The sequence below is a fragment of the Parus major genome, chromosome 2 (genome assembly GCF_001522545.3).
Source record: "Parus major isolate Abel chromosome 2, Parus_major1.1, whole genome shotgun sequence".
Lineage (NCBI taxonomy): Eukaryota > Metazoa > Chordata > Aves > Passeriformes > Paridae > Parus > Parus major.
In genome coordinates this window covers 24,864,863-24,889,418 of record NC_031769.1, presented here as the reverse complement: position 1 = coordinate 24,889,418, position 24,556 = coordinate 24,864,863, and the positions used below count along the sequence as shown (strand labels likewise).

At 38.1% G+C, this 24,556-nt stretch overlaps 1 protein-coding gene across 2 annotated transcripts in view; it reads right to left on the bottom strand.

Moving 5' to 3' along the window:
* Positions 1-8,657: 8,657 nt before the first annotated feature.
* Positions 8,658-24,556, bottom strand: part of SDHAF3 (succinate dehydrogenase complex assembly factor 3) — a 28,370-nt gene continuing 12,471 nt past the window's right edge. For both annotated transcript variants that reach the window (XM_015620108.1, XM_033511855.1), the window contains exon 2: positions 8,658-9,131. In XM_015620108.1, the coding sequence (XP_015475594.1) occupies positions 8,931-9,131 (201 nt within the window). In that variant the 3' untranslated portion in view covers positions 8,658-8,930. The remainder of the gene's footprint in view (positions 9,132-24,556) is intronic.

Below are 24,556 nucleotides of genomic sequence, written 5' to 3'. Positions count from 1 at the left end.
ATTCCTACAACAGTTCAACATTAGGGATCAAACTAGTAAATTCCTGCAACATGTCCCCTGTCATCTCATTTCTGTTTTGTTTTTTTACACTGAAAGCCATTAACCAGTCTTTTGATAATTGTCAGTCAGCACAGACATGTACCCCCTCCACCCGGCTGCTCTTAATTACAGGCAAATACAGCTGTTTAGGAACAGCCAGGAGAAACACTTCTTGCTCTGGGAGCCAGCTGCAGCTTCGCAGAGCTGAACAGTGGAAAAAGAAGAGAAAACGGAGAAGCTAATTCCACCTGATTTACTTGTCCTGCAGCATTTCCACTTGTTGGGCTGCTGTTTCAGAACTGACACATGCATCACTGTGGAAAAGCACATGGATTCAGTTATGTCCTGAGTCATGACAACCAGAAGAGGCTGCTGATGGATCTGAGGAGTCAGAGATGGGGCCATATGGCTGTCACCTTCTTTGCTCCTTCAGCACAGGATTTCAGTGCTCATAAACCAAAAGGGGTATTTCTCCACAGTGCTCTGAAACCTGATCACAGTGTTGGGGATGCCTTTTGTCTCCACTCCAGGGCTTAAATCCTGCAACATGACCTTTAGTCTGGCAGAGTCACACTTTTTTGTATGGATATGTTGGGGTTTTTTTAAGGACAATCTATTATGCTTATGATGTGTCATTTTTTGAAACTTAAGAGCTGCTTTCAAATACTGGAAATAATTGATTTACTGGAGCAATATGATCAGACACACTTCATGCTTCGATCTGCAATAGAGCCTGGTACAGGGTTCATCTACTGCCATCATACCCTTACTGACCATGTGCTCATAAGGAACAGGCACGTTTTTCCTCACTGAGCTGCCATACAGCTGCTACAGCAGATTTTCCTTCAGGTGATGGACTAGCAAGGGCAGACCACATCCACAGCCATTTAGGAGGAGGTAAAGTCCCAGATCCCATGTCCCTGTTGTTGAAAGATGCATATTACACATAAAATGTGGGTAGGTCTTATAGCTAAAAGTGTTATGTTGTTCTCTTAGCATCTGACCATGACCAGGCTGCATGAACTGCAGGGCTGGAGCAGTGGCTCTGGATAGGGAACACTGGATACTCCAAAGAAACTGCAAGCAGTGGTTGCTCTTATGTTCACTGTGGTCCTGGTTCCTTTTCTAACTTCCTCCTAGTTCCTTTTCTGCAGAAAGAGACTCTCTTGACACACAAAGACCTTTTTCTCACTCCTTTCGTCTTTGTTTTTCTGTGCAATACTGCAGAGAGGTCATGCCAATTGAAATGTCATGGTTTTGTCTGTGATATTTTCATGTCCCTTTTCTTTTCTTTTTTTTTTCTTTTTTGGCCTAAGATCAAGGAGAGAGAAAACTGAGTAAGTCATTGCTACATAAACTCAAGTCTCCATAGCAACAATGAAAAATGTTTTCCTTCCTCAGTTCTACAATTCCAATCCTGCAGTCTCACCTGAGGCTTGGGAGAGTGGCAAGAGGTTAAAATATTTTCCAACTTACTTGTTTGTTGCAGTTTTGAAAGTAGGCTACTGGGGTGAGTGGCATGGGCCAAATTAGACCCAAAAGCTATCCTGAGATCTGGAGTGTGAGGCAGGGGCTTGGGAAGGGCAGGTAGGAAATACTGGATTTATCTCTGTAGGACTTGTATGCTACAGTGCTGTAGCACAAACTGCCTAAGACAAATAAAGCAGTGGAGAAGGGAAAATATTAACACTAAGCAGTGCCAGTCTTCCTCTGACCATGCCACCACTGTGGGATCAGGAAGGCAACACTGTACTAAATCCCTAGAAAATATGGGGCTGCATTGCTATATTTGCACCAAAATCAAAGTAATTGTCCCAGGTTACTGCTATGGACCTGCCACAGCTGTGCAGAGCACAGGAGGCAAGCAGGCAGTGCTGCACTCCTGAGCACAGGGAGCAGACACACATCTGTCACCACTCTCTCCTGCAGTGGACAAACTGAATTTTCCAGGACAAACTTGGGAATTTGGAACCTGAGGAAGACTGGATCCCACAGTCTGAGCTAGTGCTAGTGCGACAGTGATAGCACCAAGACCTTGCCTGTGGCTTTGGAGCTCTGTGTGATGGATCAGCACTCGGCAGTGGCTCTCCAGAGGAAAGTACCTTAAAATAACAAGAGATGCTTGGAAGACTTACGTTTTAATAAAGCCCGTTCTTCCTAAATCCTTTCTTCCCTGGCTGCCAGGGGGCTGCCAGTGAGCAGAAGGAAGGGCTGCAGATGTGCAGCTCCGTGTGTGTGCCACACTCCTGTCCACACCATAGCAACAAGTCTGTCACACATCATTAGGCATCCGAGTTGTTTGTGGAGGTATTGATTCCCCCTCCCTCAGAGTCTAAGTTCCCCCATATGAGATCAGCAACCAACAGCATGACAGGTGCTCTGCTGGTCTCCAGTCTCTCTGGTGACCAGTGAGAGGATCTAAAGGATTGCATGAAACTGATCCAGAGGAGATTTAGGTTGGATAATAGGAAAAGGTTTTTCACACAGAGGGTGGCTGGGCACTGGAACAGGCTCCCCAGGGAAGTGTCACAGCACCAAGCTCAACAGAGTTCAAGAAGCATTTGGACAACACTCTTGGGCACATGGTGTGATTTTTGGGACTGTCCTATATGGGGCCAGGACTTGAACTTTGGTGATCTTTGTGAGTCACTTCCAACTGAGGTCATTTTGTGATTCTGCGACTAGATGGACAAAAGCAGGCTGAAATAGAGATGCATTTACCTTATTGCACGTAAAAATGCATTTAATTTCTTTTCCAAGCTGATCTTTCAATTGACAGTGTTAATTTGGAATAGCTGAACTGGACAAGAATGGTATAATTTAACTCAGAAGAAGAAAACAAAGCAGAGTAGTTCAGGTACATAATTTGTAAAGAAAAGCCACAAACAAGTTTTCCTTTTTACTGTACCTGAGAGTACATTCTGGGGGCACTGTACAACACCATCTTAAAATGATACCTAGGACAGGACAATTTTCCCACTACCCAGCAGTATGTGCCTACATTATAAGTTGAATCTAATGGAGTTCTCAAGTCAGTTTTAACTACTTGATTAACTAGAGTTTTTTTTTCATCTTTGAAAAGATAATTTGCTGAATTATAATCAAAGGTGACTTCACTGATAACAGCATGATATTTTTAATATGTATTCAAGTAGTCTGCTCTGGGAGGCTTCCTGTGCTACAGATTCTGTACATTATTCCACCACAATAAAGCTAAGTGAAATCCTGCCTTTGATACAACCTCAACAGGGAATTTCCATCTTAAGAATCCTCTGCATGTTTTATTGGTTTTGCTGTTAATCTCACAGGGTGAACACATATCAGTGTTTCAGATTCTGTACTTGTGTTTTCTCCAGTCAAAACCAGAAATAGGAGCCTTTGGGTAAAAAATTGGTAAATATTCATTTGCTTAACAAAAATTTCACTTCAACCCTCAAGGAACATAAATGGCATAAACGAGAAGGCTCATCAGTGATAGAAGTTAAGTCGTGGTGTTTCAACAAACGACTTGTTAAGGGCTTTACAGTGGTAATAAGCACTCATGTTCCTCAGCATTTATAACAAATTAACAAATATTCCACAACTAAAGCTCATTTTATTAAACAAAAGATTCTTGTTTATACTTCAAGTACTAGCTTTGAAATGGTTACAGAGCAGATGAAACACTGAACTCCCCAGGCACACATAACAGTTGTGCAGGATCATTGAAACACCCGATATTTCCTCATGACACACCGCTACAAGCAGCAAAACCATTCAGTTCTTATACACTGAATTTATGCACTAACTTACAGCTCTCAACTCTCAAATGAACAAAGAATACTTTGTATATACATATGTAAAGGTTGTATCTAAATAAAATTTGGTTCTATGATCTACATGTACCCTACCTGGTGGGCAGAGCCACTGGAAAAGCTGGAAGGACTCAGCATTGTCAAGGCTGAGCAGAGCTGAGGACACTGAAACTGCTGAAAATGTTCCTACCAAAGTTAGTGGTTTTGTAGCAGATGCGTAACAAGAACAGATAATTTACAAGTGCAAATATTATCACTTCTAACACCATTTAATTTGTGTCCGTTTTGCATCCAACTTCCTGATTTGGCTCAATGGGGAAGACCCTTCCATACACCATTGTCTTAGGTTACAATGAAAGATATAACCAGAATTATGTATTCTATTACCATCTTCATAAACTGTTAAAATAGGTGGGGCAGGGTTCCTTATCTTTTCCATGACTCATCCCTGGTCTCCCTCTGGGCTATCTCTGCTAATGGGACATCAAGGTCTCCCATAAAATTACATCATTGCACTGAGATGTCCCGCCAAGGGGGAGGAACCAGACATTCCTACCTGGATATAATCTGAGGCTTGGAACATGATGGAGGCACTACCACTGGATTCCCAGAGTACAAGAGCTCGATACCCACTACTGGTCCTCGAGAGAGAGAAAGACCAGATTGTTCTACAGGATCACCCTTTTGACAAAACCGAACAGGTCATTCCAACAGGACTGCAGCTACTATTTAATCAGACTGTTACCACCACCCTGACCAACCAGGGTGTCAGGTTATATTCTGACTGCCAGTTTAAGCCAGTGTTTCTGCACTTACTGCCTTTAATTTTCCTATTAAACTTCCTTGGAACCTCCTGCTGTTTTATTTTCAAACTAGCACAACCATTGCTCACTGAGAGGCAGGCACACCATGCCAGGACACAGAGCAGTAGGAGGTGGGTCAGGCAGTCAGTCCTGTTTAGAAGAAGCCCAAAGCAACACCCGGGCTGCTGCATCTGTACCCTCCTGCATCTACGCCATCCAACAGGTAGCATTTACCTTTAAATTCATTCCAAGAGGTCTGATAATCAACCAGTCACCCCAGGACAACAGTTAAGCCAGATAGCACATAGAGACTCATTTTGCCCCAGAATGTGAGCTGTTTTTCACAGTGATGCAGTGATTCAGCTTTCACTCTACATCAAAGGTACATAGATCCTTCCTGGTCCCACTTGGATAAATCAGTCTGCTGGAAGATTCAGCCTTCTATCTGCTATTAGTTTAGCTACAGAAAGTAGAAAATAAAATAGATTATGACAGGCAGAAAAAAGCCTGTTTCTTTCATTAACTGTCCAATATTTTTAACTAGAAGCCAACTAAAATTCAGCCACTGACTCATCCGTGCATTGTCAGTGTTTCACAAATACGTATTCAAGAAGAAATAGAATGTCCACTAATAATTCCAAAATATTAAAATCCAAATAGCTAAGGAATAAAACTTCTTCATAAATCCTACCTTCAAGATGTTACATTATTAATTTATTTTTAAGGAATAAATATATCCTAATAGCTCTTGCCAGGCAGTCAGTTAAAAAAAAGCAGAAACCTACATCATAGGCATAATAAAACACTGAAAGAAGGACATTTTATTTGTTCTTTTTAAGATGTATAACTTTGCATATCAAAACTGGTAGTTTTTAATGAGAGAGATTTCTGAAAATTCTTTACTAGTTGGAAAGACTTCAGCTTGTGTTTTTTCCAGCTACTTAAAACTTCAGCTCCTTCCAACTCCTACCAGCTGCCAGGAAATCACAGAAAGTGTTACCCCAGATAAGGCTCAGCCAAGTCAGCCAGTGAATTGCATCACTCTTTTTTAGCTCCAGAAGAGAACAACAAAATATAATGGATCTTTCTTAATGGTTAAGCTGAATGGAGAGAAGTCTTTTAAGGGTGGTAGAAGACTTTCAGTGGTGAGTTTTATAGCAGCAATGCATACAACACAGAAAACACAAGAGTTTGTACTCTTCTAAAGTGATATGGGCTATTTTTCCTTATAAGGTAAGTATAATTTTTTTCTTCTAGACAACTCTTGCCATTTGAAATAGCACACTGTTTGAAGTTTTGAAGCATTTCTAATAGATGCTTTCTTCTGTTCATTGTCCTTTAAACCAAGTGTAAAGTTACCCACAGAAGTGTCCTGTACCTTAAAAAATCCCAGAAATTAAAGAAACAGCATCTGTGTCACTCTCTTTCTGTGACCACAATGAGAAGCGCACTGTTTTCCTCAACTTAACTGTCACTAACCACACTTGTTAATCAAAGAATTTTTTTAATGCATGGCAGTGTTGGCATCACAAAGCTTCTGTGGGGCCCCACCACTCGCATAAGCCCTGCTCAGACCAGAGCACACCTTACTATTAGCACTGTCTGTCTTAAAGCCAGCAATCTTGAAAGATGCTTCATTCCCATAATGGAATTTTGGCTTTTGTGAGAGTCGTTTTAGACAAGAATACAAATATTGTACCAAATACAAACTACTGCTAGGAATGAAAGAAAAAACTGTTGGATTTACTAGAAACAGGGTTGTGCATGTAAAAATGTTTACCTTGACTCCAACTCCTTTTCGGTCTCATTACAAGCTTAAGTTTTTCATACCATATAGCAATTTTTCATTATTAATTAATTTAGCCTCTAAAAATCTCGGTGCATACATGAGTAGACAGATGCAAAACAAGTATTTTAACTAGTTTAATTGAACTAACAAGTGCCATTAAATATATTGATAAAAGTAACGACGCTTTAAATTGCAGTATTTGAAATTAATTTGAAGCAATTTGGACATTGACTGGAAAGCAGGTCTACTACCAATCAAGTACTGGAAACTAAATCTGTTGCCAACACATGAAAATTACTTTTGGTATGAAAACCAAATAGATTTAGTGATGGAATTTCTGATTACATCTGATGGAAGTGCAACAGAATAAATCTTTATGCCCTAAACTCTGGAGCTGGATTAGATTTTTAGACTTTAAACTGAAAAAAGAACAAGACTTTAGGAGTGTGTGAATGTCAGTATCAGAGACTATTTTCAAGTTTCCTATTTTCACATGCCATTTGCTTCCCACTTTGATGCTGGGGCGTCCCAGGTATGGAGCAGGCCAGGAAGGAGCTGCCATTCTCTCCAACCATGCCCCTGAAGCACCAAGAATCAGGACCTGTGAACAGCCCTGCAGCCTGGATGTCATCTCTGCCCTTCCATCCTGTTTGCATTAGGTGTTTGAAGTTACAGCATGTTCCTACTGCACATACAAGGCAGTGGGTGCCAGAGGAAGATGGAGCGAAGCAAACACACGTCTCTCACACAGCAATCCTACAAGTGAACTTTTAGTAGAAATGAGCAACTTGCAGCCTACAATCCCATCAAAGAATTGGGAAAAGAGGTAAAGGAGAAAAAAAGAGGCTGCTCCTGAAATTGCTCCCCACTCTGTTACAATCCAGGAGCACAGCTCTGGCAAACAGCATGTTGTTACAAATTGAGACAGATGGAAATGTGCTTTCTTGTCAAAGCTGTTATTCCACAAAAGCAAAGAAATTCTGTTGCCTTGAATGTGCTGTGGGTAACAGACAGAGAAAGGTCCAGAAATAGAACAAAACTAATAATATAAAACTAGGTTTGGAAGATGAAATTAAAGCTGTCTTTTGCACAGAAAGGGGTGTGTTTTTCTTAACAGAAAAAACCCCCATTTTTTTTTTTAGTTCCAACAGTATATGTTACAACAAGCACACATTGTCTTACTGAATATTTAACCTATTAGAAATATATTAATAATGTTCATCATACAGTATTATCAACAGAATTTCTGTGATCATTTACAAATCCTGAACTGTAAAAAATATTTCATAATATAGGATCCCAAGTTTTTAAAGAACTTTTTAATTCAAACAATTCAAACTACAGCACAACCCACTCATTAAAGGTTTTTAAAAATTTTACTAACAATAATATGAACTTAGCTTTGAAAAAAAATGTAGAATTTTCTGCATAAGAATGATTCAAGGTTAATTTAATTATGAGCTACATCTTTTATTTTAAAGTACTTTTCACAATTAGCTCAAGAAGAAAGCCAACTTCCAATTTCACCAGTAGTATGCTTTTCTAATACTGCCCATTTCTTTCCATGAAAACAAACCCACTCTAGTACCTTTCCTTTGTCTACTGAATCCTCACCAGAAAACTGCCACAGTGGCTGGGATGGCAGGAGTGCCATGACCTTCCTGAAGAAGAGTCCTGAGAAGGACGGCTCCCTGAGCAACAGGCACGTCCCTCTCCTGGCCCAGAGAGCAGCGTCCAGCTCAGCAGCAGCTTCTCCCAGGCAACGCAGGGGAGAAAGGACTGGAGCTCTGGCTAGCAATTCCACAGAGAAATCAGCCTTTATTAGAGCAGGGCTCTCTGTGGAGGGAGCCAGCACAGAAGCTCTCTCAACTGGGGAAAAACCGGGCTAGATATAGGGAAGGTGAGAGACAGGGAGAAACCAGTAACCAATGGGATGCAGGCACGGGGGTGGAGAGTAAAGGGAAGAACCAATGGTGAACCAGGGATTAACATAGGGTTGCAAAGGTCTCTGGGGGAGAAATTTTGTTGCTCTCCAGAACAACAGGGCCTGTGGATTATAGATGAGTTCTCCAAGGGAGTGCAGCAAGCTCTCTGCTGGCTGGTTCTCTGACCTCCATGGAAAATAAATGCTAATAGCAAATTTTCCATTAAGGAAGAGGATGACAGACAAACAGAAAGATGTTTTGCTCTACAGGTGCCAAGATTACAAAACAAGAAACACTAACAACTCCGTATTTTAAAAATGTCAATTTACTTTTCCCAAATTCTTTGTCTTCAACATCCATTAGAAGGAAAAAAAGAAGAAAAAAAATAATGCAATTAACATAAAAGTGTTGTGATTATTCAATTTTTCCATTTATTCTTGCACAAAAAGTGAAACACATCCATTTCAGACAAGTTATAGCATCAGCAGCATCCATTATCTTACAGAAACCACATTCATGTACAACTGGAAAAAGCAGTTTCAAAACACTTCCATATGCATTAAAATATTTTTTCAATCTTTTAAGTTTTGTATTCTGAGTCTTTAGAAATGGTGTTTTTACTTGGTTTGGTAGCCTCGTCCATCAGTTCCTTCAGCTGCCCAATCTGTTCATCACGGAAGTCATTAAGTTTTTCTTCTGTCAGCTGGATTCCATATACAGCCTTTTCTCTCAAGTTTTGTTTGTCCTCATTAATTTGTTGCTGGATCAGTGCTGCATAGTTCTAATGAGAAAGAAATATAAAGGTCACAAAACTGACAAAAGCAAGATTCAGGTCAACTTTTTTTAATAGCATTTTATTGTAACAACATACTTTAATACAATCTCCTACAGTCTATTAATCAACAAGAAATGATTAAAAAACCTCACACTTTTGATAAGAAAGAAAAGTTATTAAAGCATTTCTAGTATCTACAGTCAATTTTATGCAGCTGGTTTAAAATTCATATATGTATAGATTAATGCCCTATCATATACTACTACTGAAAACAAAACAAAATTTAATTATAGATCTAACATATGTATTAAAATAATCTTTCCTATATAGCAGGATATCAATAGGATACACTTTGTAAACACTTTGTAAACACTATGTAAACACTTTGTAACCATCCAGAAAAGCATTATTCCCAATTTTCAGCTAAAAGAAACGTCGGCATTGTGTACTGAATTGTTAATCCAATTACCACAAAAAGTAACTAAAGCCACTGCTTCAGCTGTATGTTTAATAATTCCACAGAAGTGGGCAAGAAGAAAGATATTCATAAGCTCATGATAAACTTCAAAATGACACTAACATAAATACATTACATTGTTAGTGGACTATGTCAAGCCTCACTGAAATCAGCAGGGTCTTACCAGCCCTGTTGCAAAGCTTAATTCATGTAGATTTAAAGAAAATAGGTAGATAAAACTGAGGCAAACAAAAATAGATTTTATTCGTATGGACTCTGAATCAAACTGATTCTTTAAGGTTCTTCCCAACATCACCTCTCCTGCATTTAAATTAAATAGGCATTCAGAAACAGTGACACCACAGTTAATTCCCATGGTAAACTTATACCTCAGTGGTACTACCTCATGGTAGAGCTGATGTAGGGTTTAAAAGAAACTAAATAGGTTTTTTCCCAGTGATTGAACAATCACATGGTAATGATAAGAGAAAAAATTGTATTGGTTAATTCTTCAACTTCGTAATTTACAGAATTTCTTATCAAGGCAGCTGAACAAATGTGATCTCTGAAGCTACCCAGCAGACCAGTAACACACTGACAGTTACACATCAACCATTCTACCTCATTCTATTTTATTCTATCTTTGCATTTCTGCACAGAACAATTCATTCAGTAGTGACTCTGGTCTAGAAAAAGAACAAAAACAAAAAACAAAAACTAACAAAGCCTCATAAAAAAACCCCAAAAGCAAATCAACAACCAAAAAACCCACACAAACAAACCCCACCCCACTTTAATTATACCGAACAACATTCACAGCATATAATTCAGAAACAATACTGAAAGCAAGCAATGCAAAAGTCTTTCCATCTTATCAAGAGATCTGACTGAACACACAAACCCCAAGAACCCCTTCATGCAGTGTCCTATCAGTGCAGGTTCCACAGCTGGAAAAAGGTCCTTCCCACTGCTAATAACAACCATCTGGGAGCAGCCTGCAGCTACTGCTGCAGGCATGAGCTCTGGTACCCAGAAATAAGTCCAGTTAAGAAACAGTTACAATTTTACAAACTGTTGACTGTTTTCCAAAAATATCAAATTAATTACTAGCAAATAGTCTGCAATTTTTTTATTTTTTTTTTCATCTAACATCACAGCATTTCATCTCACAGCACAGCAGCATTATAGAATCCAGATCTCAGAAGTGGTGGTCCTCAACAAAGCTGCAATGCCCACTCTCACAGGTGCCCTGCACCCAGACACAGGGTCATGGACATCCCCTACTCCTTACACCAGGTGTTCTGCTTCACAGCACTCCAGTGGGCTCCCATCTGGACATCACTGCTGGCTCTTTTTGGACTCATCTACTTGTCCCCACTCATCACTTGATTCCAGCTAAACAAATGTTTTGTACATGCCAGAAAGCCTCAATGGTTGAAGTTTCACCTCCATCTGCAATGTGAACAGAAATTCAAAACTGGACAGTGGAATCATGCTAGGATCTGTTTGGCTCCTGACAGAAAATGGAGCTTTCTCACCTCATTTTACCAAAGTCAGTGGTGTATCAAAGAAAGTATGTTGCAGCCTTTATAGAAGTGCTGAAAGCAAGATGAACTATATGGTGTAACTCATTTTTTCTGCCTGTGTTACCAGATGAAGAAAAAACAAAGTCTGCATTAACTGTTTAACACATTAGTGTTCCCTCAGAAACTAATACTATTATTACGTGATCAGTGATTTGTGGAAAGGTACTACGTGATTTGATGGTACATAGTAATTTAAGATTCAGCTCCTATACAAAAAATGTGCTGTCACCCTGTAAATTAAAGCCTCCTGATAATGTTTTCATAGTTTTAGTTACTTTCCCATTAAAGTTCTATAAACTTAAGTTGTTTATCAGATTCCTTCTAAGAAATGTCTTTTGATGGATGTTTCGCATGACCAGTGTGATTAGGAAGGTGGTAACTTAATTATCCAATCCCTGGTCACTATAGAGAATCTGTAAATACTGGAGTCAGACAATAAAGTGGCCTTTTTTCCTGTTCTAACACTGAGAGACATTTGTGTGAATCATTTTGTGTCCTTTAGCGACAATGTGCCATTTTCCTAGCAGCAAATGAATTTAATGTGCTGAACTCCGTTTTGTAACAGGTTTAAAAACATAATGAAAAATAAAAGGGGAAGAAGCTAACATTTCTTCTTTCAATAATATAACTTTCATCATAAAATACAATAATCACAGTCCCTCTCAGGTAATAAGAAGCAGTATATTCATGTATGGTCTAGTTTTCATTAGAACTTAATAAATACAGAATTTAACTACTTTCTAGTGTCATCTTCCTTACCAGCAGAACAGAAACAAATTCTTGCTTAGCTTCCTCAAACAAAGAAAATTACTTCACTTCTGCCTTTCGTTCTATGTTATATTTAACTACATCTTCCAAATACAACAAAACTCGTTTGTCGTCAATCATGACACAAATCCTTAGCAGATTTTTCAAGGGCATCTTATTTCAATTATGGATCGCACTGTGCTCACACAAAAACAGAGACAGGAGACAAAATGTAACACAAGTAATCCTGCACCCTCACAGAGCCAGCCTCAGCATACACAAGGATAGCACAGGGACACAGGAGCGCTCCTCCCTGGTGGATTTTTAGGTTGGTTGATTGTTTCTTTGGAAGTAGATCTTACTACAATGATCCTCTGCCTGCACCAGCTGTAAACTTTCTTTTACATGAAAAAAGCAAGCAAAACCCAAATCACCACCTGAATGGCAAAAGCCTTTCCCCCTTGTATGTGACTGTCACCAGAAACACAGAGGATCAGAATCAAGCTCAAGTTACAATCACCTCTCCTGATCATTTACATTCAAAAGATTTATTTCGTATTAAATCCCAGCCTGCAGTCCATCCACATCACAGACAGCCTTCTCGCTCTAAAGGAGGCCCAAGGTAACAGTCCAAGGTGCAAACTGGACATGTCACTGCATTGACATTGGTGTGTGCAACCACAGAGACACCCAGAAACCCTCTGTATCGCCAGTGCGCAGGCAGATCCCTCACCTGAAAGAGGAGGTCATGCCTCTACCTCAGATCACTGGCATCTACAGCATGCATGCTGAACCCAAGCATCAGGCTCTCTTAAAACCCTATGAGTAAATGCTTGCACCTCTAAATGATTTATACCAAAAACCAGAAAGTGAGTGTTTGCTATAGTCAATAACCTTAGGGGTTTTTGTTTAAATTCACTAAGTGAAGCAAATACAGAGTTCTCCTCTGCTCTCTGACTCACAGGCATTCACAGAATGCACAAATTCATTAAAAGGGCAAGGGGATGGGTGACATTTGAGGTCTAAAATACCACACATTACAGAAAGAGCATCAGCCTTCTTGTTTTCCAAGTTGAGAAATGATTAAATAGAAAAATAAAAGCAAAAATTAGACAACCAAAAGCCTCACTTCCTGACTGCCAGATATATACAGTCCTACCAGATACAGTCCACACTGACACACATTTATCTCATATGCTAAACAATTGCTGATAGACATTTATTATTTAATCATAAAATTAAATGGGTTAAGAGCCCATTTTCACTGGACAGAACAACAATCATAAGTTTTATTATCATTTTTATTTTCTCTAGCCTCTTCCTAAACATGTACAATGCTGCACTTTAGACAACTGCTCCAAAAAATCTCAGTAAGATATGTCTGTTCACAGTAACTACCTATACAATTCACTTTCAATTCAGATTTTCTCTTTTAAAAAGGTCTAAAATTTTTATCTCCTTTAAGAAGTTCAAGTATAAAGCTGAAGTACTCATTCATTCCAAAAAGACTATCTCTACCTGTAACCAAATTAATGACAGCATTGATTAAAAACATTACTGTGACCAGATCAGAAAATGCTACTCTGAGATGTGTTAAACAAAGCACAGTCAGGCACTAGAAAAATGCTATCTGTTTATTTTAAATTTATTTCTTTCAGGGTGACATAAAAAAAATTAGCACGGCCTGACAGGCCACTGTCATCACTCCCTGGAAGTTAATTTCAAATTGCAGCATTTCAACTGTTTCTGCTGTCATTCAGAGCAAAATCAAATACATGCTGCCAAGGTGGCAGCATGAAGAAACAGCTGTGAATGAACAGCACAGCAAGAAGCACCCTGTTCTTATTATTGCACACAGATATGTTGAATTAATTATTTCACATTAATTCAGATAGAATTCTGCAAATTATTTACTATATTTTTTACTGTAAAACTGTTTTGATGTTAAACTGAGAATCAGAAAAACATACAATATTACAGAAGTGCTTTTTAAATGGGCACTACACCTCATGAAATTCCAGAGTATCTTCATCAATTTTACCTGAAGTCGTAAGTATAGCTAGAAATGCAGCAATAAACCCATGAAAATTCAACCTCATTTAAGCACAGCTTGATATACCACTTCAGTGAACATTTTCATGCATTCACATACACAATAACCCATAACAACCTATATTTCACCAGATAAGACTATTAAAAATAGCCCTAAACGTTTTTAAAATTGCATAAAATACAATTACTGCCGACTTAATTAACTAATGTGAATAAACACCTCTGTAAAGTCCCACATCCTCTAACAGGAGCAATCTTTTATCAATTTCAAATTTTAAATTTTAAATCACTTTTGGTTTTGTAAAGGTCACACCATTAACATGTAAAAAAAAGGAAAATCAATATACTACAAAGAGTTCTGCGTAAGCCCTCCCCCTGCTTTTGAAAATACCTATCAAATGGTATTTGAATGATACCAAGTAATGACCTATGGCAGCATTAGAAGAGCTTCTTATGTGAATAATTAACAGTAATTGCTGGGAAAAGGGCAACAGAATGAAGAATTAAGACTTTCACTCTGAGGTACCTAGCACAGCAGAGGACCTCTAGGGAATAAAGATGTCCAGCTCCACTGCAAGTCTTGCAAGAAGGTGAAAAAGCAAATTTCTTGTGCAGCATTTGAATCACCTCAGCAGACACCATATGAGTAACAACATACCAAGCATATACAAGAAAGAAATAGCTATTGTAATTCATGAGAAGCTCTAAAACAAGTTGTGTGAAGTGCAGCTTGGATAAGCTATTTTGTATTTCAGTCCATTATTAGATGGAAGGATTTGCAGAGATCATTTAAGCCAAGTCATGCACTTGCAATGGGACTGCCTACACCTAAATATCACGTGCTAAGTGAAGCTAGAGATGTAGCTTGTCTTTGTGCTGGCCATTGGAGAGAGAAACTTCTGTCTTAAACATGATGTGATGACTAGATACACTGTCCTCCAGAGATGTGGGTCTCTTCACTGAGAAAGCTACTACATGCCTCTGTGTCTCTGGCTGTAGATAACAGCTATCTTAATCAATTTCCTTGCTTATGGTAAAAGAAAAATGTTCATTAGTTATTTTGTTTTGTACTTTTTTAATTACAAAAGGCAACAAAAATACCATTTCTCCTTGAATGACTCTAAAATCCCTCCCCTGGAGTTTATTTTATCTTTTTCTAATGCTGCTGATATCAGATGTGGCAACATCCTAAAGTGAAACACATGAGAGAAAAAATCTGTACTTCCCCTTTATCTTTAGAACAAACTTTGAATTACACATAATTTCATTTCTAGGGATGAAAGAGCATGTCATCATTTCCAATTACAATGCACAGAGGTAAAACAGATTTCTTCAGGACAAAATATATGCATCATAAAGAATAGGAACAAGAAAACATCGAAGTTTACTAACAGTTAATCTGAAAAGAAAAGCCATGAGAACTTTAACAATATCAGGATTTCCCAGGATATTCAAGAAGGATATTAGTACATGACTATCAACCAATTTCAGGGAACTGATCACATTAACACAATGATGCACAATATAGAATATAGAATTGTTACCATAAGGGGTTTGGGGTTTGGGGTTTTTTTCAGTTGCTTGCTTGTTTGCAATTTGGGAGCAAAGAATGAAAAATTGTTCAGCTGAAATGGAGCCAGGGAATATAATTATGTAATACTTAGTAATCAGCATGAAGAATTATTATTTGATCAGGAAGGTATAAAATGGACTGCTTTTTCTGAACACAGTTAACTAATATTGTTAAACTGAAAGAAATGACATTTATTTAGAGGAATGTGAAAAAAGCTCAAGGACTAACTCAGCTTTGTTTGTTGCTTAAATAACATGTTACTTTAATATCCTTTTTTAATGTAAGTTTATGAGATCCTAATTTGAGGTGAAAGTGGGAAGTTTATGGCCTGGCCATCAAGGTAAACATATATAAATTGCATCCGAAATGGAACACAGCACCATTAGAGTACAATTAGAGTGACTACTGTCATTTGTGGAAAAACAAACTGTGATTATTTATTTCTTTCTGAGTGTAGAATACTTACACCACTATTGTACACTAGGGCCAAAATACAGGTCACTAAAAGCTTTTTGCATCATCTGGTAACAACCATAGTCTAAGTCTCTAAGTTTCTCTCCACTTAGGTCAATAAGCTTCATCTTAAGACTTACACAGAAAGCCTGATCTTATTCTAAGGAATAAGGAAGTTAAAAAATTTAGAACATACTTGGACATTTAAGCAAAAATAAAATGGCCAATTAAGTTCTGGAAAAAGAGATCAATCTGAAATGTGGGTACAGCACAAGAAATGAAGCAGGAGGAAGAGATGGAAGGTAGAACAAAAGAAATGGGGGTGCAATTGGGTTCCAATGGCTAAACAAGATCTTGCCACGGTTCTCTATCCTTGGAGAGGTGGTATTGCATGCTGTTAATTTAAAACAAGGCAAGGGAAAAGACTGGAAGTCATAGTATCAGTTTGGTTTTAGGAATTTCACTTCTAAAGCATCAGTTACACTGTAATATTTCTATTTAAACATTAAGCTAGGAAATCTTGGCAGTGTTTCACTGCAGATAATTCCCAGACAAATATCAACACTAAGTACAGGGATTTTACCTAAAAAAACCCAATAAAGACTGTTTTAGCAACATAAGCACACAACTATAATTAAAGCTCACAATGCAAACATCACTTACAGACTTCTTTAAACAGAGGACAAGCATCTTAAATCTGCAGTTATTTCTTTCAGAAGTATTACTTCTAGATTTTCAAGGAAGATGATGACTTCACATCTAGATATTCACAAAAGGAAAATAAAGCCTGTTTCCAAGACAACCACATTAGTTGCCAGACCTCTAGATACTAAGAACATGCAAAAGATTATATATCCCAGATGATAACATTTCAAAGATTTCCATACATGTTCTTCTACTCAATTTATACCTAATGATGCATTTAAAATGTACATATATATCCAAAAGAGATTTGTTTCTTTTTATTTTTCCATTGCATGCACTTCTACATGCTCATTAGAAACAAAACCTTAAACTAATATAACAACGAAGAAAACCTAAAGTATAAATGAAAAATTAATCCACTAATAGGCATCTTGTATTGATTTCTATGACACCACAAATAACCCTTCTGCTGAGGGTACGCTGAATTTTTTACTTTAATGGACCTGTAGAAGAAATACGTGCTTGAATGAATTAAGTCAAAAGTCATTGGCAATATTTAGTAAACATACAAGAAGGTTATTAGCGTAGAAGTCGCATTTACCCCTAGGGACAAACAGACAGAAACTTCCCCAGTTTTAAATGAACGTAGCCAAAGTTATCTGTTCTAATACAATACGTGGGATACTAATTCAGCAAAGTAAATTTGGCATGAGAAAACACTGAATCAGAGGCTGATTTCTTTGGCCAGTGTTACCATGGTCCCTCCAGTAACAGGGGACAGAGACAAGCCCCACCTCAGCGCTTGTGGAGGCATTTAAAATGACAAACAAGGAGTCATGGAAGTTTATCTACCTGCTTCTTCAACAAGACACAAACATTTTGAGGTGTGCTCTTCACAGAGCATTACTTAGGAGACTGACCATCAATAAAAGAAAGCCTACACACAGGCAGTCTCAGGATTTAAAAAAATTTAAAAAATTCTGCCGGTGGAAAACACAGGTGAATTCTTATAATGGTGTGATTTATCTAAGTATGACATTTAGTCTGGAATTTCTGAAGGTCCTGGTCTGTAAAAATAAATCAGTATGTTTGGCCACAATCATTTGGTTGCAATTCAGTCCTTCCTACTTTTAAATAGCAGCAGTAGGACATCTCTATGAAAATAAATGCAAATTGATGTAACAAGCATTTTCCTTATGACAATAAACAACACATTGGTTAATATTTGTAAATTCACTCTATGGAAAGAAAGTTTGTTACTGCAATTAACTTAATGAAAGACAAAAAAAGTTAACTTATTACTATCTGTGCTAGACCCAGTGCAAATTTTTAAAGTTCTTGTCACTGCAACAAAGTTTGTTAAATGGCATTCAAGTTTTAGACCAGACAAATGCTTTGTATACACATACACCTACACATCTGTCAAATGAAATTAATAACTTATATTGTTCAAAAAGTCTTCCATATCGTCCAAGCAATAGACTAAATCACAGCATTTCCTTCCTCTTTAGTTTTATTGCTCTCAAAATTACAACATAAAGTTCCTTAACATATATAGCCAGAGAGTCCTCTGGTGTAACCGCAGACAAAGATGCTCAGAGAAACTAAAAGTTCCCATTCCAAACCCGAGCTTACTCTTTCACCAGTTTCTTAAGGTAGAAAACTCTAAAGTCTACAAATCTATGTATCTTACCAAGGGTTTTTAACTTGAAGATTTTTATATAACTTCTGAACTACTTCAGAACTAGCCACAGAAGTTAACTGAAGAATGCAAATGTGTCAAGAGCTGCCAAAAGGGAGCATGAATCTTTATTGACTACATAAGAACCCTCCAATCTGAGAAATCAAAAAACTTCTGTAATCATCTGCAAGTCACTATCGGTTTATCCAACAGCTCTGACATTTAAAAGGATTTTTATAGCGTCTGCCACAATACAGCAAGTGACAACCACGCTGTCACAGAAGACTGGAGGGATTAAGCAGAATATGAAAAAGGAAAATTCAGTCATCTGCTAAACAAGTTTTGAAATTCAATAAAGTACTGTAGAGACAGTTAATCTGAAAGTACTTCTGAAAAAAATCCATCACATATTCTGTACTGTTCTTGAGGAGACCAAATATATATCAAACTCAAGCCTCAACATGTTCTCCTGTAATCGCTATACAACAAATACTTTAAAAGCATCTCACCTATACCTTGTTCTAATTTTTTTTTTTCCTGCTATTACCAGAGTTTTTCCAGCTATTAAAGGCAGCTTGCTTTCAATTAGCAAATGACAGGGAAAACGGGATAGGAAAAAATAAAGGGATGGAAATCAAGTATGTCAAATAGCTTAGAGCTGTATGTACTTCACTTTTAAGTTATAACTCAGTTAACAAAGCTCTAAAATTTCACCACAAAAATCCAGACTGCCTACATATTCCTAAAAATTCTCACCCACTTAGAACCCCTCATTTTTCTCTGTGCAAAAACAGGCTGTCTAGTCCCAGGCAAACAGGTATGTGTTGAACTGGCATAGAAGTTAATTTACCTCCATACTTTAAAAAGCATGTGAAAATACCAGAGCCATGAAAATACCAGGGCAACCCTTCAGAAATGGGGATGCACTACATTAAGATTGGTCAGGCGAGGTCAGCTCTGCACTCTGGCACCCTCACAGGTGCTTCCACAGCCATGTGCCAGTCTTCACTTAGAGGTAAAGAAAGCATTAACATTTGGAGCAGAAGCAGCCTGCCTGTGGCAAAGACAGCATTAAAGGAAGTGTCATATTCTACTTTTATGTCCAAAACTGCCATGATAAACAACCTGTCCTCTAAGTGGTACCGTTTAATCATTTTGGTATGGTGCACCCACATCTGCTCAGCTGCTCTCGGCACACTAATACAATGATACTCCTTATCATTAGCATCAATGTCAAACCACTGCACTGTTTGCTTATACTGAATTAAGAACCAAGTTCTTTTTCTACTGTATATGACCAGGATGAGATTTAAATTGACTATATAATAAGTTTAGAAAAATCTCTGCCTGCCATTCATTGATGATGCAATAAATACGGCTCCTACCAGTCAGCTAATACTAAAGCTATTCAAGAGGTTTCATTTGTGTTTCAAGACTTTTCAACACTAAGGAATTATCTCAGCTTATATTTGCATGGCTTTAAAATTACTCTGGACTCATTTAAAACAATGCCATGCTATTTGAGCAATAAAAACTTGAATTATTTTTTAGTTGTTTATATGTCTAAATGGATTTTGCTTGCTAGCCAACACAAATATGGAAAAGAAAGTCTTGTGTATATCTGCCCACAAGCAGAGCAGAACCTAATGGATCACAGTGAATGGCAATTCATGACATCTTTGTGAGCAGGGGTTTATTTCAGTCTTAAAGGTGGGGATGACTATTAGCATGATTTGCTGCTCTGCAGAATGTTTCATGTATCTTTGAAAAAAGGTAATTTGTGAAGTCACCATCTGAGAGGGGAGCCTAGCCCAGTCCCACTATTTCTGTTTAGTGATGCAGAGGAAAGCTCTCCCCTTCACCTGCATCATGAGATGCAGCAGGTGAGCACAGCACACATTGCATCAGGTCACAGCTCCGAGCACTGGCCATGCACAGGAAGGCACTGGGTTGCAAGGGTTCCTCTGCCATCCCAGCTTGTGTATAATTTATATCATAGAAGACAGGGAAAATCCAGAATAAACACTTCTTTCCAAACCCACTTTTGGGCTGCTTGTGAAATGTCCCTATGGGCTAGACACTGAAAGCTCCCCATGGATCTCTGACCCACAGGCATGTGCACTAGAGTAAAGTCAGCCTGAAGTCCACCTGCTGCTGTAGTGAAGGACTAGCCTTGACTAGTGACTACTGCCCTAGAAAACTGGAACAAAATATAACATCTCTGTGTCAAAGCATAATGTTTTAACATGAATTTTTAATGTCTCAAGAGACGAAAACACTGAAACAAGACTATACAGCATTGGGGAAAAATGACAGGATCATTTGTATTCTACTATATTTATGAGAAAAATAAAGCAGATGTCCTCATCTTCACTGAACTCTGCTATATCCACTACAGCAGTGAATTTACAAATAACAACTTCACAGAACATCTTCCTGGTACAGGACCTAACTTGGTAATGCTTTATTTCATCAGGTAGGTCGAGAATTTCCCTAGGAAAGTTCTGCTACAGCTGCTGTCAAAATTACCATACCTATTTGAAATGTTTTTCAGAATCTATCTTCCCTCAACAACGCTCCTACAACCTACCTAATCACAAGCAAAAACAAAAAAGTTCCATTACTCAGGAAAAAGGAAACCTTTGGCAAGACACTTGGTAAGTACTCAGTGATAGGTGCACCACTGTACCAAAAGCTTTAATCACAAGTGGGATATGCTAAATAGTACAAGGGATCATGAGAATTTCAGCTCACACAACAGAACTGAACATCTGAAGGTGAAGAAAGAAAAGACAAAGCCAAATAAAAACAAATTCAAAGCGCTCATTCACACTGCAATTAAATCCACTGCACACTGCTGCATGCTTTCTGCTACACTAAATAAATCCAAGTGAAACTGTTAGATATCAATCTAATGCCATGAAAGACTGGAACTAAGTATTTTAGATACCATGTCATTGATTTCCAAAAGAAAAAGATGTGCAAACTCATACGCTTTATTCTTATACTTGTTACTACACATTTAAAGTGTGTATTTATGCAAGGAAGTCCGCAAACAATCCATCAAAAACAATACAATAAAATTAATAATGATGTAGACAGCATACACATCAATATAATACAGGTTTCCAAGCTCTTGTTAATTACCATGAAAGTTGCTCCATCACAGTTACATTCCACACTGTCTAGCATGTTAATCCTCATTGCAATGACATGTGCAATTTATATGGCTGACTTGTGTCTGTATAAAAACACAAACTAAAGAACACTAAACGTACTGTTGAAGCATAAACACACTGCTAACATCACACCTACACAATTACTTTTCTATATAAACTTAACTAATTATTAGGCAAAACCCAACAGTGTGATTTGAAATTTTTCAGGTTGCATTACTCTTGGATTGAAACCAAGTGATTAAATGTGCCACGAATGATATCAACAGTGCCAGTGATGATGTACCTTCAGAGTGCTGAGTCAGCACTTGTACTGCAGTGCCAACCAGCTGTGAATATAACAGGTTACAACGGACTTTTAGAACTGTAGTTAGTTTTGCTTGAACAAACTTGAACTAAGAAACTTTGGGAACCTTCTCAGCTAACAGTTGAAAGGTATACTTTAAGTCAAATCTTTTCTACGCATCGTCCACATATCCTCTACCAGCAAAATCCAAAAGGGTTTGTGTAAAGGACTGCATGAGGCCACAACCAAACTGATCTTTAAATGGCCCTTCTAGCCAAGGTCTTCCAGGCTACCTCTGCTTTATTACTTCATTCATTAAAAACCCAGGATTAGTCCAAGTTATATTTTAACAACTACCCCCAAGTTAAAAATATTTAAAATACAAATCTCAGGTTATTGTTAAATTCTGACCTTTTGTTTTGAGGACTATCAGATTTCAAATTTTTTTCAAATGTTTCAGCACTGAAACTATACAATATCAAACAGTTCTCTTCTTCCCCCAAGGCAATTGTTTCAAAGTAACTAAATTAACTAGGAAGTTCACTAAGACAAATTTACATACTCAAAAGATCAGTAATAGAATATTGACAGTATTCAATAATCAGCTGATTTATTCAAACTCTTTTAGTATACAAGCTTTTACTAACACACAGACAAGGACCCTATTCTTTCATAACCAACACAAAACTTTATAAGCAGCTGTTTTTCAGAAAAGAAACACACCGTATTTATCATTTTCCTCACTATACCGAAGTCACTAAAGCTTTATTCATACAAAATGCAAGTGAAAAGAAGAACAAAAACTCCTTTTCACTGGAAACAATGCACATACTATGCAACAGCACTCAAAATCTGATCAAAATTTATAAACAGCACATCTTAACAGTTCACCAGTTTAGGCTCATTGACAACAAAGAATAATTAGAAATGCTCTAATACACAAATTGGCATTTCCTGAAGGTTTCTTTTCTGCCTGCTTGCCCTTGAGGTATTGTGTAAGATGATAGTAGTTCTAGTTTTTCCAGGGAACTCAGGAGTTCCTCTATACCCATGATCACCCAAACAAGTCAACAAGGCTTCTTCAAGCAGCTTTTCCTTCACCCATAAACACCCTCTCAGAGGCACCATACAAAACAATCTTCCCAAAGTCTCATCTCTGTGGCCAAGAAAGCAGAACCCTGGCCCATTATATTTCATAAGCAGGCCAGTAAAAAGGAATAATGAAAAAGTGCATGCTTACTTGTCTTATCAACACAAAGCACAACTATGAACAGCAGCTGGACTATGTTCTCCAGAGGCCTCTGAAATAGCAGTGAATGCTCTCTCCTAATTGAATCAGAAACTAATTTATTTTAAAATGTTAGTATTCAAATAATATTTTACAGATCTAGGATGCAAAATAATGAGACACATTACTGGCAATCCCTCCTGGTTAGAAAGACAGCAAAGGTGGCTTTTTTCACTTTCTTTTCCTTCCAGGAAAATACTTTCCACCTGCCCAGAGCTGAACATTCACAAATGCTACTGTGCAGACACAGTGCCCAGCTTTGACATGCAATTTCATTATGGCCTAGAGAGTCTCCTCTTGTTTCACCAGACCAGCAGCAGAACAGCACCAGAGAGCTCAGAGCTTGTTTCTCAGACAGCACAATCTCCACACGGATTTCAGATATGACAGCTCTTGATTTGGAGAAAGGTAGATACATCCAACAGTTGTTGAGAATCTGCTAATATGTGACAGAGAGAACTCAGAACAAAAGCAGCACCTGCACTTGACAGCAGAGGAGTCAGAGCAGTCTGACAGCCTGCAGCAACAACTTATAGCAATGCCAGGGAGTGCTTTGAGAAGGTACCAGTACTCAACCACCCACCCTGAGAGCTTGATGCCACAGTCCCTGGCACAGGTTTTAATCCAGAATAACCATCTTTATGTGAAACAACTCCCAGGTTCAGCCAGTGAGCTGGCACAGATCAGCAACTGTTCCCAGCAGGCAGTTTGGATGTGACCACCCTGCTCTGGAGCATAAGTTTAACAGCATGGAAATGGGCTGTTCCACTGCCAGTTGCAAAGCAGCCTAAGCACATCAGTTCAGCAGTGCAGACCCACCTTTAGCTCAACAATGCTATAGCCAAACAGTCCCCAGCACACTCTGAAAGAAGTGTATTCCTATTCCCAAGCCAAAAATCTTATTTTATATACTGCTTGCTTTTTCCTAGTATCTCGTCTGTGGTGTGTAGTTTTTGTATTAAGATAACTCTTTCCAAAACCCCCATTGCTGTGAAGGCTCCTAAGGCTCTGCATGGCAGAGTACAACATTTGGAACGTTGTCAAGCAGAATTAATACAAAGGTTTGCTTGCATGCAAACAGGAAATGTTTAAATTCTCCAACTACAAAATTACAAATCTTTTTTCTTGACCAAACACTCTGATACACAAACAGCTTTAATTCATACTTCAGTAAAAGAGTTGAAAGGAATTTCAACTTCACCCAGAGCTACAGTGCACTGAAGACACTGTCCATCACACTTGCAATTTCAGAACCTTGTGAAATCACCCTGTGATTTCAATATGCTTTGCTTCAAAGCCATTAAATACTCAATGAAGTAGGTGGTGCCAAAGCCCTGAAATACACCGTGAATGTAAACTGCACAGCTATAGATACATGAATACAGGAAAAAAAAAAACAATTCCAAAAGGCTGGAAATAATTAAAATCTAGAAAAACAAGTCTATAAAACAGTTAAGTTTGTTAACACTGGAACACTGATACTAATT